General features: G+C 32.5%; 2 protein-coding genes across 2 annotated transcripts; both read left to right on the forward strand.

Annotated features, from left to right (window-relative positions):
• Positions 1–5,482: 5,482 nt before the first annotated feature.
• HELRODRAFT_167997 (hypothetical protein) lies at positions 5,483–9,588 on the forward strand (the record flags this gene model as incomplete). Its single annotated transcript, XM_009013704.1, has 5 exons — positions 5,483–5,535; positions 5,790–5,955; positions 6,884–7,096; positions 7,536–7,724; positions 9,343–9,588. The coding sequence occupies 5 exons, from the start codon at positions 5,483–5,485 to the stop codon at positions 9,586–9,588; spliced, it is 867 nt and encodes a 288-aa protein (XP_009011952.1).
• A 147-nt stretch (positions 9,589–9,735) lies between these two features.
• Positions 9,736–12,382, forward strand: HELRODRAFT_190389 (hypothetical protein; the record flags this gene model as incomplete). Its single annotated transcript, XM_009013705.1, has 4 exons — positions 9,736–9,748; positions 9,792–10,014; positions 10,183–10,251; positions 11,910–12,382. Coding segments are annotated over exons 2-4 (624 nt in total), but the record flags the coding sequence as incomplete, so codon positions are not given.
• Positions 12,383–14,289: the final 1,907 nt, after the last annotated feature.

Here is a 14,289-nt window from a genome sequence, read left to right on the forward strand (position 1 = left end):
CATTATAATAATAAAATATAATAATGAAATAAATAACATAAATAAAAAAATAATAATAGTTATGAGTATTTGTATGAGTATGAGTATGAGACTTCGTGTATTTGTTAACTGCTGCCCTGCTGGCACTCCTGAGAAATTAAGGTTGCGTCCCGTCAGTCAGCTCACTGCTGGGACAGGTTCGTCAATACGCTTTGTTTATACATGCTCCTATTGCATTTTTGCATGCCTGCACGTACGCACGTAGGTATCAATGAATGTCCAAGTGCATCTATGTTGTTTTGTATAAATGTATGTGTGTTTTGGTGAATGTAAGCTCGAGTCGAAATGCGGGGCCAGACATGGAAATGAACTTTTCAGGCCCTAAAGGTTTTGCCTTGGTGTTCCCACAACCATGTTTCGAAAATGAACCTTTGTGAACAAAAATTAAATTAAGAATAAATTTGCCAGTTCAAAAAACATAATTTTTTGCCACATTTTTTGTGCAAGGATGCTATAATAATTTTCAATTTTTTTCGAAAATCTTTTGACCTAGCCTTTCGTTCAACTGGATAAATAAATTAATAAATGAATCAACAAGCAAACAAATGTCGTAGCTTGAAAGGTACACATTGAATGAAAGATTATATCAATATTTTTAAAGATATCTATTCCTATTTTGCAGAACATTTAAAAAAATTATATCAAGAATAGTCTTTGGTTTTGATCAACGTCTTTGTTTGCAAATGAGTACATGCTTTTTCTAACATCTTTAGTGCATGTTTGAATTAATGAAACGTAAGTTTTCTAGAGCTAAAAAAGATCATACAGAATTTTCTATAAAAGTTGAAAAACAAAACATATAATTTATTTTAATAATACCAATTATTTGTAAATTTTTACAGCAATCGAGTCATTTTATATGACTTTACAAGCATGAGATTTTAAGGAATTTTTTTTAATGGTATTAAAGGGCGAATGTAAAAATGTATGCCCGATTAGCTAAAAAATGTAGAAACATGATGAAAAATACTGATTTTCAAACATTTTTGGATAGAAAATTGTGTGAATGATTTTTTTGCAGTAAGCTTCCCAAGGACAACAAATTTTTAAAACACCTCCATCATAATCCGCCGACAACTTTTAATTATTTTCTTGATGCGCAGGCACAGATTTGAAGAGTGCTACCGTCAGGTTTGCTTCTGATCAATTACTGACAGGGGCTTTCAATATTAGACGCAAGTATGTGATGCGATGTTTTCTTAGCAAGTTGTTTATGTTGGTTTATTATGATAACAAGTTTTCATAGACACTCTTCTATTTACCTTAAATGATTATTTATTGTTATAATAACGAGGAAAAATTAAGCTTATTAACTAATTTTATTTTTTATGAAAAATTAAATAATTTTCTTTGTGAAGTTAAATTGGTACATTTTGCAATGTCAAATGCACTGAATGAGATAAATGACGGAGAACTCTAATTGAACCGCCCAATACTTCCTAACTAAAATTTAGTCAAAAACAGGTAGTATACGCAAAGATATAACGTCGTAATGTTTTGGTGCATAATTAATAACAAAATGGAATTGGGGAGTTTATTCTTTTTTGAAATATATTTATTTGTTCATTCATTTAGTAATTTATCTTTTTTCTGTTGATATTTTAATTTATTCAGTTGCAGATAATTTTATTTATTTTGGAATAAAAATCATTTATTTGGTATTTTAATCATTTATTTTTGGTTTTTCCTCACACAACATTTTCTAGATAGTTTTTCCAAAAGCCAAAATGTGTTTTAGGAGATTTCTTTATTCTCACACCACTCATATATTCAATGTTTGAAATGATATTAATGTGATTTTCGTCATTTTACGAATATTACTTGCTCACAGTAAAATGTGGCTAATTTTTTTTCCATCTGCTGTTCCCTTGCTGACTTGAAATATTTCCAAGTCCAACATTCGCGAATATAAATATTTTTGTGTGTTGGGACTATATTTATTTTCAACATATTGGAAAAAATAGTTGCTAACCAGTTTTTAAAGTTTTGAATTTCATTCTATTGAACTTCGAAGTACTTCGGCCAATAAATCAACAACCTCTTGAATGAAATTCGTTTGAGATTTGTTTTTCACGCATTTGGGAATTAATTCAACTTTTATTAAGGCTGTTGGTTATTAAAACTCTTGGTTCAAAATGTTAACATATATTTTTTTTAATTTAGTAAAATTTAAATAACAAGCTTTTTGTCAAAATGAACGGTTTTCAGCATAGTTTTATTTTGTTAAAATTTTAACGTGAGCAACTTAATTCTTTAGAGAAATTATTTTAAAATTAACAGTAAAATTATACACATACTCTTAGGTATAACATGAAATTGTTTGGGAAAAATTTATTTTATAATTTATCAAATTAATTTAAAAAACAAACAATAATAATTATTATATCGATGTCTTACTTGAATTGAAAAAAAAACTGTATATCAATAAAAACACCAATTCTCTTAACTTCAATAATCTATTTTATTAATCTCCCTCCATATTGATGCTTTCATATCCACATCATCTGTCTACGTCCATTCCTTCAATCATCGAATCGAATAATCGCCTGGAGACCAATTGAAGTTACATTTCATATTTCCACAGCGCCATATTTGAGTCGACCTGCCTGCCTGCCTGTCTGTCTGTCTGCCAGTCTGCCTGTCTGTTTGTCTACATGCCAAGCTGTCCGCATGCATGCCGTTTAATTCAGCTTCCTATCTATAATATGAGCAAATGTTCAGCCTGTTAGATTCAACAGCGTCCAATTGTATCAAATCATTTTAAAACTCTGTTTCAGTTGTCTGTTGGTGGTCGTCCACGCGCTGCACCACTGCCCTCTTCCTCTCGTAACGTTGCAAGTGACCACTCGTACATTGTTACAATTGTTGAAACATTAATGAGCTTACAAATATTTTCAGTTAATTATTTAATGTGAATAAAAATTACACAATAACTTTTAAAGCTATTGAAAAGTTGTTGGCACTTTATCCCGATTTAATATTCATTTTGTCAATGTTCCAATATTTTGGATTTAATTTATTTTGTAAAATTTAATTTAAAATTTTGATCGTCATTGATGAAATGATAAAAATGGATGAACTGAAAAAAAAGTTGGATGAATTGAGCGCTTGTTCGACTGACGAGTTCCTTGATTTGCTGAAGATCCACCTTATGAACATGAAGGAGGTGAGTCGGACGATGTTGAAGTAACGATGTAAGGATGGTTCTCTTGACGATGTTGATGCAACGATCTATGGATGGTTCGCTTGATGATGTTGATGTAACTATGTATGGATGGTTCGCTGATGATGTTATGACGCGCTAACAAACACAGTGCACAGAAGATGGATGAAGTGGATGATGTGCAGCGACTGTTTGATTGAATGTTGTGTTACATCTTCGTAAAGAAAGGAAAAATAATATTTATGTTAAAACTGTCGATCATCACTACGTGATATTTTTATATCAGGACACGAAAGCATTACTGTTGTATTACCATGAACTCTAAACAGTCTAGCAGACGACAAAAGTTATCAATCAACATTTTTCTTATTTATTTGGATCAGAATTGTAGCATGAATCTTTTCGACCCTAAACTTTCAGAAAAATTGTTCACATGCGATTCTTGAATAACTAGAAAAATTATTAATATTATTTGACATTTTTACAAAAAAAAATTATTTTAGATATGAAATGAAATTTGCAATCAATTTTAATCAACACATACCGTCTAGTTTGCTGAGTTATTTTGTGTTTTTGATGTGGAATGTATTCAATCTAATTTTTAAAATTCGTTTTATTATTTTTTATATAAATTTAACAACTCACGTTCGTTCACTATAATATTTATTTGCTGGAAAGTGTTGTTTGTGGGCGGATGAGAACCCGCCCATAAAACTCAGCACAAACACTTGAACGTGAGTGATTAACTAGCTGAGGTTGACGTAAGTGCTTGTTCGCCTCCGAGAAGAGGGCTGGTTCATGTATCGGGTTAAATAATGGGATGAACACGGCAAACTAGGCACATTCTACGCTAACTTTGATAGTTTCAACTATCACTGCTCGGCTACTAATTTACAACTTCTACAATATTAAAGCATATCTTAATTATTACAATAATTACAATAACATTATTATTACGATAATTTCTATATTATTTACAACTGCAATGATAAACTCCTTGTTGAAACGCCAGGATGTAAATACAAACAACGCAGTATTTATACGTAACTTTTGAAAAGTAACGTGAAAACAATTTAACTCGACAGTAAAAAAAAAACTGAAAATTGCTCTGAATCTGAACAATCTGAACATCAAAGAACGTATCCCATTTCAGTGCCAAGAATGTTTTGCGTTGATGTGAACGACTTTGTAGATCATAATAAATGGCAAAAAATTAACATTTATTATTTTTAAACTACACGAACGATGATCTTATTGGTATTGTTTTCAGGACGGAGTGTAAATCTTCCACCCGCGTCCCATCGTTATAACATCATTTTTGTCAACTATCGCCATTTTATAAGTCTTCGTAATCATCAAATTTCCATGCAAAATTATAATAGATTGCTCTTGGCAGGAGGCAGACTTTTAAAACGAGCAACAATTTACAGAACTGTTTGCACTGAGATGTAATTTTCACTGCAAGCGATGGTGCTGCATTCAATTTTTAAAAAATAAACAGAATTTTGTTGGGATAAAATTTCGTCTTCTCGGAAACTTCGTTATCATTAATTTATTGTTGCACCTTTGCACCTTCAGATAATGCGGGAGTCAGTATAAAAATTACATCTTATAGAGGGCAATAACATTTTTACGTTCTTTCGAGTGTGCCTGTGCATTTTTTATAAATTTCCTGTTGCTGTTATTTTTTCTTTTAGAAATTTATATCAAAAAATAAAAATTTCATTAAATTTCACTTGAACAAAAAAATTCTTAATTCGCGATTTGGTTTTAACTTGAAAAATTTCATCAAATCCGCTTAGAAATTGTTTGTATTTTTTCAGACAAAATAGATTAAGGTGATACGAACTAACATGCATGTACACGCTAGTAACTTGGGTTGAACACCATCTTGCATTTATGTTAACATCTATGTAAATAAATAATAAGGAGGATGTTCAAATTCCAGGCATGTAATAAGAAAAAATATCAAGCACTTTCTTCCGATTTGTGCCCTCCACAGCGTATGCTAATGAATATTTTAATAAATGAATTGTACATAAAATGTACGTTTTATTACGTCGATGTATTCTTACGATGAGTTCATGATTGTGTTCTGATCATATATATATAATATGTAGAATATATTCTATTCTTTTATATATATATCTATCATATTATGTTATATTTATATGGTTCTGATATATGATTTGTTAGTGAAATACGCAACTGCTTTGTATTCGCCTTGTTGCTGGCTGCAACCATGTCTATTGTTTTTTGTTCCTCATTGTTGCTGCAACCATGTCTCTCATTGTTGCTGATGCAACCATGTCTCTCATTGTTGCTGCAACCATGTCTATTGTTTTTTGTTCCACATTGTTGCTGCAACTATGTTTATTCATTTTTTGTTTGCAGCAAAATAATGATTTTTTAGACTAAAAATATTGAAACATTTTAAAATACGTGTCAGCAAGATGTAACTAAGTTGATTGTCCGTTTAAAAAAAAATCACGTTTTGACGTGTTTTAAATATTATTTTATTATATAATAGTAAATATAAAAAGTGGTTTGTATGTTTATAAATATTTTTTATATTTTTCGACGTAAGAGGAGAACACAAAAGAAATTCGGATCTTTCTTGTCAGGTTGCTGAAAATGATAAAAGTGTTTACACTTTCATGAGACAAGTTGATGGCCTACAACTTCAGAAAATTGTTCACGTTGCAAGGAAGAAGTTGAAAGATCGGCACGAATGTGATTTTCAAACTTTTCATGTATTTTTAGAGGAATTTTTAATAAAGGAATTTTAAATTCATTACAAAATCGTAATGATCACCAGAAAAAAGATTGTTCAACTAAACAGACATTATTGATGCACTAGAACAGCAATCCATCCAAATTCGCAAAATTTCACTAAAAATCGAACGTAGGTAGAGAATTTTTATTTATGAGCTTCATTCGAACATTAAATACTTCCACAGCATATTTATTACATAGCATTAAGTTAACGTCCAAAATTGTTACGAAATCTTCAAGATGCTCTTTATCACCAGAATCTTCCAGAATCTTTCTTTTTTGGTGTTGCGTGTGCAAAATTTTTTTTTGGTTTTAATTTTTTGTTCTTCATCGAGTGAGTTAGAATATTTCATTTAAAACAACTTTATGCAGTCTATTTAATTCAGAGGGTACCATGTATATAAAAAATTGTTTAATATTTATGTTTCATTCTCGAGTTTATTGATACGATCTACGAACGTATTCAAAAATCGACATAAGCATGCAATCATGGTAAAACAAACTTGTCATTAACATAATTCTATTTCACCACATGTTTTTTAAAGTATTAAAATCATTAAACCATCTAAAAAATTAATTGCCGTTATTTATTTGCAAACGTGAAATAAAAATAATTTCAACATTTTTAAAATTTATGAGACACTAAAAAATGCAAAAACTTCGAGTAATTTATTTTTTTTTTGCAAAAAACGCCAAATATGTCAATGTTATTTAACATCACAGTACGACAAAAAGTAAAACTTTACAAGACTGAAACTTTGATTTGACCGTTCGAAAACAACGCATCCCAAGTCTTTTTTAATGGTTTGCATAGCCACATTAAACTTTAACAAAAAAAAAATGTTTGTTACATTATTCAAATCAACTTAATTAATTGATGAAAATTGTTGCATTGATGACCGCCAGCATTCGAAGCACAGCGAGCACGGCCCTGTGTGTGAAGACAAATCGGTACAGGCAGATTGGATGATGATCTTGGAAACCAGGGAGGAAAATGAATTTTCGACAAAATTATTGAACAGCAAGACTGGTCCAACTGAACGCAACGATAGAAGAAGTTTCAGCAGTAAGAATGATCAGCAACATTCCAGCACTCCAAATTTAGCGGAGCAAGTAAAAGTTCGTTTTTACATTTATCTGTTATTTTGTGCATTTGTATGATTGTTTGAATTATTTTTATTGAAAACTATAAAAATATTGTGAAATAAACAAATTGATTTTATAACACGATTGATGGCTTCAAGAAACTTTCTTATGAATGAGTGCTTTTAGCATGTCGATTGGTGTATGTAAGTATACTCAACATAAAAAAATTTAATACCGCAAAACTGAATGGATGCCGACTACATCTAACATCAAACATTTTAACCGTTTTACAAATCAAACAAAAAGTTATGAACATTATTTTCTTAAACTTAACTCAGAATGTTGGTTTTATTAATATTATCCAAATTTTTGTCAGAATGTTTTATTTTCTTGTCCATTCTTTCACAAACTTAGAGAAATTTTCAAGTAATGTATTTAAATTTAACTACAGTCGATTTCATTTTTTTTGCAGAAATTCGATAAAAAGCGAGAGTTGAGAAAAAGTGTATCGAATTCCGAGGATGAAGAGGACAAATCGAACAGGTCCGCAACGTACAAAGCTTTCCAACGTGGGAACAACGACGTGTCCAGGCAGCGAGAGGACAACCTGATCGCACATTTGAGAGACTACAGGTTCAGAGTGGAACAGTTGCATCGAATGGTATGTTTTTTTGGTGCAATAATTTAAAATTTTGATTAAAATTTCAAATTTCATGATGCTAAAATAATTTTTCAAATTTAATAAACATTTGGTTTTTCAATTTTTAATTGTGAAACTACATAAAAATATAATAATAATTGTTCAATTTTTTTTTATCATTTGTGTATAGACTACCGAAATAACAGATAAAAACTTTATAAAAATTTCTTTACTAAATGGACACATTTCTATTCAAACGTTTTTGCGAAATTTTATTATTATGACATAATAGTTTCAAAGAGAAATAGTACAAAAATGTTAGTTGAAAGCCGCTGCAACGATCAATAAGTCCCAATTTAGTGAGCAGGTGCAAGTAAGATGTGTTGTGAAGTCAGGTGTGTCTTCTTTCATTGCTTGCATTCCAAACTACAAATGACTGCTCACATTTTTCTAGAATTTTCGGAAATTTTTACGATGTTTTCCGTAAACATAAAATTTGGGCTATTTTAATATTATTACATAATTACTCTAAATAACTGTTTGCATATTTGTTCTATACCAAAACATATCAACTTACTAATCAGTTTATTTTCATTATTATGCATCGGTAACAAATGCGGAACACATTGAACCGTTTTTGGTTCTTTAGTTTCCATTTATGTTTGTGGGCCACAAAAGTGCACTTATACGAGCAAATGACATTTATACACCTCTTTGGGTTTTGCAAGGATTGAATTCGAACTAAGCCAGACATGGCCTTCCTTCCTACTATGTGAGCTAACTTGCCAACCCAACCTAGTTAGCATGTTTTTCTGGCGAAACTGGTGTAAAGTGAAAGTTTCATAAAAAATTATCAACTTTATTAAACTTCCATAATTATTTTGTGTACTTGTATCAAAAGGATGTGACTTTTTTCTATTTATAAACGGTTTTATGAAATGATATTCAATTTCATTTAGTCGTGAATTGAAAGTGTTATGATACTCCAGATTCTTGTGCACCATATTATATTGAGTCATCACAAAAAATGATTCAATCGGCGCATACGTAGCATGCATAAGCAGCTGAGTAAATGTTCCATGATTAATATTAATGATTGTGAAGTGTATGGAAACATTGATTCAAGTGTTCTCTTGATAACAAATGCAACCGGTGTATCACTTGGGATGACGGCTGACAAATAGTTGCCATTTTTATATCGACAAACAAATTAAACAATTTTTAACTGAACATTTGTTTGTCAATTAAAATGTTTGAATACAAATGTTACAAAAATGAATTATCATTAATTATTGTTACTAAATTTCTGTCCTGGTTATGACATTAAACTGACCCTCACTGCCTTGTGAGTGATGTTGGATCATCAAAAGCTAGGCCCACCGCTTATAACTGTGGTTGCGTAAGGAAGGGCGTCCTGCGTAAAAATTAGCCAAATAAATTATTTATGATGACAGAAGTGACAATGGCCCTCAGTATCCGGCAGAATGGCGTCGAGGGGTATTTCGGTTTTATCATAGGTAGCCAAACGGCAACCCCCGATCTCGGGAAAAATGTCGTCTAAACGTGTGTTGTTGTTGTTGTTGTTGTTGTATTGTTACTAAATTTATTAAACCTGTTTAAAAATAAAATATTTATTCAGTTGGCTATAAAGAACAACGACATTGAGCGATTAGAGAAGGAAATAGTTCGACTGAAGGAGATCCTGGTTGAATACAAAGGAAAGGAAAAGGAAATGCAATCCCTCATATCAGACCTCCAACTGAATCTTACAGACTTCGAAGCCCAGGCAGGCCTTGCATTACATTCATTTCAATTCCTGTTATCATTATCCTCTATAACATTCCCGTTATTAACGATGAATACCAATTTTTACATTTTCCATTAGCACTTTCTAGGTTACAAAAATAAATCACTCCATCAGAGTCAAAGAAATAAAATTTTCTGTTGTCTGAGTGAAAGATCGTAAAATCGTCGTTGTTGATGTGTTTAGCGTAATGATAAATTAGCTTACATTGTTCAATAATATAATTTGAGAAAAAACATTTGCATTTGTTTGCACGGATTTATTTTAAATATTTTGATGAAAATAATGATGCAATGTCTTGAATTTTCCAATAGCAAAAGTTCTGTGTACGTGTCAACAAATTCATTTTTGACGTTTTCATTTTGTAGTTTGCATAATTGGAAGTGAAATACAAATTCAAACGCCTCACAGTACGATGAAGACATGACTCTGAGTCAGCTAAGAGACGCAGAACACAACCACACAATCAACCAACTCACTGCAGAAATCAAAAGACTTAAGATGGAGGTTTATTTAAAATTTTGTTCAGATGAATACTTTATGAAACAAAACTTTAATTATTTTTTGTAAAATAACATTTTGTCAAACGGTATTCAAAACTGTTGATTATGCACATGAGTCTTAAAGTTTGAATATCATTTAAGTAATTGTATTTTAAATAAATCCTTGAAACAGAATACACGTTTGAACTCTGACCTCATAAAAATGGGAATTCATCGACCTGCATCAGCCAATGACATTCTGGTGACTTCTTTTGTTTTTGTTCATTTTTAATACAACTTGGTTATCATTTGTTTGGGCCACAGCCACTTAACTTAAGAGTCTTTTTGGTGTCCCTCACAATTACAGCTTGCATCTTGAGCGGAAAAGATTTCAGTTGCACGTTGAAATTCGACATAGATCTTCTGATTCTAAGTTCAAATGTGGGTTATTCAAAACTTGTGGAGTTGCATGAAGAAACTCGCAATTTGCGAATTATGATTTGGCCGTAGGTGTATTAAGAAGGTTTTATTCTGTTCGTGCTGAGCAATAAGATTAGTATAGTAGATAAGTATGCGTTTAATTGAGACTTTGAAAATTAAAAAGTATTGAAAACATTTTTATAAATAAGGTACAATTGTATTGAAATTTAAAAAACTTTTGTTAAAGTTGGAGACATTCAAATTAGAGACATATGGTAGTGCCCCATTTAGTCCATACAAATTACTCAATGTGTTCTGTACGAAAAACAATGTTTGAAACGATTTCAACACAAATGATTTGGAAATGACTAAGTTTAAGGCACACCAGTCCCTGGTACATTTAGTGAGGATTTGAGGAAAATACAGATAGACGGAGATGCATACATCTGCACTTGATGGCAGAAGATATCAGACTGATTAATGATATTGTCAATAGGGAAGAATTGAGTTGTGAAGAAAATTGAACCAGTAACCAATTCTCATTGGACACACAGCAACAGCCACAAACTGGTCAATTTTTTTGAGTCTTTATTATTGCAGCTCTGACATACGCAGAACCACTTACAATGTTACAGATGTATTATTTATATATCTTTTATTATAATCTTCATATCTTTATCCATTGATTTGAAGCAGCCATCTTCGCCACAAAGGCTGTTTATCTTTTTCACACGATGTACACATGTATTTATGTGCACGCGCAAGCACCGCATCATATACGCTGAGTATATGATAGCCATTGAGATGTGTTTGACTCAGTGCGCATTTGAACCACTGAGCCATCTCGCCGGCCAACATGCGACAACTTACGTTGTCTACCCATTCACCGACCTCGAAAGGATGGATGGCTGGGTTGGCCGGGTCGGCCGGGTCGGCTACCCAGATGAACCTGCAGAAACTGCAGGATTCGAACCGAGTCGTGGGAGTAGTAGATGGACATGCTAACTACGAGACCCATGAGTTGGATGTATTGACTTCAAGGGTTTGTAAAGTGATGTTAAGGAAAAAGTTTTAAGTGGATAAGTTTTTCAGTCGGCGTACATCTAGTGACATCAAATGATCTAAATGAGTGACATCTAGTGTCATCATAGAAGATGCTGTCTACAGTTGGTGAGGTAATTATTGCAAGTTGGGACTGTTTCGTCGTCATCATGATGGTATATTGATCATATTGAGGTAACATGTTTTTTAATAGGAATGAGTTGAGTTGATTAATTTAATTAATGAAATCACTGCAGAGCACAAACAAAACAATTTAATGCGTGTGTAATGTGGCATTTTAAAGTAGTAAAGAAATATAACAATCTTTATGAAATTAAAATTTTAATATATTTTGAAAGTTTGGTTCATTTTAGAATTCAAAATTTAGAGAAAAAAATTATTCATAAATTTGACATTCCCATAAAAAAAACTTACGAATTATTGAAACAAAAATAACAGAATGATAACTCCGAAAAAGTGGACCACTTTTGTGAGAACTGGCCGTCGGCAGGTGTCGCCACATCAAACACCACCAGACGATCTTACGATGCCCTCTCGACAGCTAACAACAACCAACACAACGAAAACGAACCTTCAATTGCCTGCCAAACGTCAAAACCCACTGATCAAAAAGTTTTTCTGAACGGTCGCATCATAATGAGTCACAGCACGAACTTGCAGCAGATCTTCAGAAACCACGCTGAGTTCGCGTTCGCTAATGGATTGGAGAACAAAGAGGCAAATTCGGTCACTGTGAAAGTTGGGACTGGTGAATTACACGATAAAGATCTACCAAAAGAAAAAAATAGAGAACCCCAGACAAAGCAGCACACAACACAAAATCATCAACTAAACTTAGAAAATCAACTTCAAAAATTTTCCCATCTCTTTAATTCAAAAGCACAACATGTTGTTGAAACTATACTCAACTCAGATGAAACAACTATGGCACATGAAATATCTCAACAAGTGGAAAGCCGTGATCAACAGAAACTTAAAGAGTCTACAACAACCAATAAACAAAGCAGGATTGGTCAAAACAACGGAACAGCCCTTCAACAAGTCCAACAAACTCACCAGAAAAACCACGTACCTCAAACTGAACAGAATCACCATCAAATACAACATCTACAACAAACACAAACACCAATTCAAAAGCAACATAACCATCATATTCCACATCAGTCTCAGCAACAATTTCAGAAAACTCAGTACAATCAAACTGAACATCAACAACATCATCATCAACAACAACAGCATCAACAACAACAACATCAACAGAATCAACAACAAAATCAAATTCAGCAACAACATCAACCGCAACAACACAAACAGCCCGAACAACATCAACCTCAGCAAAATCATCATCATCAACAACAACAACAGCTGCAGCAACAACAAAAACACCAACAACCTCAACAACAATCCATTCAACAGCAATACCAAACTTCTTCGAAATCCACCAAGAAAGTCATTTCATCCTCTTCCAAATTTTCTTCTCCTAATGGCGAACGCAAACGACCATCAACATCAAAAACTTCAGCAACATCATCAGCAACAACAACAACGTTAGCAACATCAACACTCACAACTTCGGCAGTAGCAACATCAGGCACAACGACAGCCACAACATCAGCGCCCATGATTTCAAACAAAAAAGAACTTTCGTCATTGACTTCTTGATATTTTAAACAAACACTAAAACATTTCAATTACGACTTGTCGTCGCATGTTTTTTATCCGAATACAAACAGCATTCTACCTGCATACGCCACCACATGTCTCCCATGTTTCATAAACAAGTGACAATAAACAATAAATATCTCAAAATGTAGTCACAAAAACAGCGCGCACGCACACACACACACGACACCACACACACACCACACACACACACACACACACACACATACACACACGACACCACACACACACAAATATACACACATATAATATATATATATATATATATGAACAAAAATTTCTGTGTATGTGTATGAAGGTGTATATTAACATCCGTAAACACGCGTAGGCATTTTAGTACACACCTCGTATAAATTCGTTTATCATATTATGTGTATGTTATATTACATACGTTCATGTGCACAAGTGTCTGATTGAGATGTCTCTCGTTCTAAAAAGTTATCGCGTTGCATCAGCTCTGTTTCTATGGGATCACTTGCTGATGTTTCTTTTTAACGTGCTAGTAATTTTTTTACTTTCAAATAGTTTCCATTTATGCATAAACAACACAACGTCCGACTATGATGAATTGATACGTTCTGTTTCGAGAACAATTTGATACTTTCTGTTTTAACATGAAATTCTGCAATGAAATCACAAATGCTTTGATTACGTTATTTGGCAAGTCAGCGTTTCGATTTCATTATTGTGTTATTCTTTGTTGTTTTGTTGAAACTATTAAGTTATTTAATTCATTAATTTAACTTTATTAGCTTGCAGACTTGTTCTATATATTCCATCTATCGTTGTTGTACTGCTTCCGTGCTGATGTCATTAATGTCTTCATGTTCATGTCGTTGCTTCATTGTCATTAAACTGCAAGTTCGGTTTGTTGTGAGATTTTATTTAGACATGCTTCATGACGCTGACAACTTTTGAGGCAAGTACATCATGCCACACGTGATCTCCGCAGTGCAGTTCTTTCGGAACAATTTAGTTTCCTTAAATTCATCTAAAATTAAATTGCTAATCAAGATTCATGAAAAAATTCTGATACTGTTTTAGACAAGATATTCAACAAGGCCCAGGTTACATTTATTTCTCTTTATTAGTAGAACGTCACAACTCTCTACGTTTTAAATTTTGTTACATAAAT

The sequence above is a fragment of the Helobdella robusta genome (assembly GCF_000326865.2).
Source record: "Helobdella robusta unplaced genomic scaffold HELROscaffold_12, whole genome shotgun sequence".
Lineage (NCBI taxonomy): Eukaryota > Metazoa > Annelida > Clitellata > Rhynchobdellida > Glossiphoniidae > Helobdella > Helobdella robusta.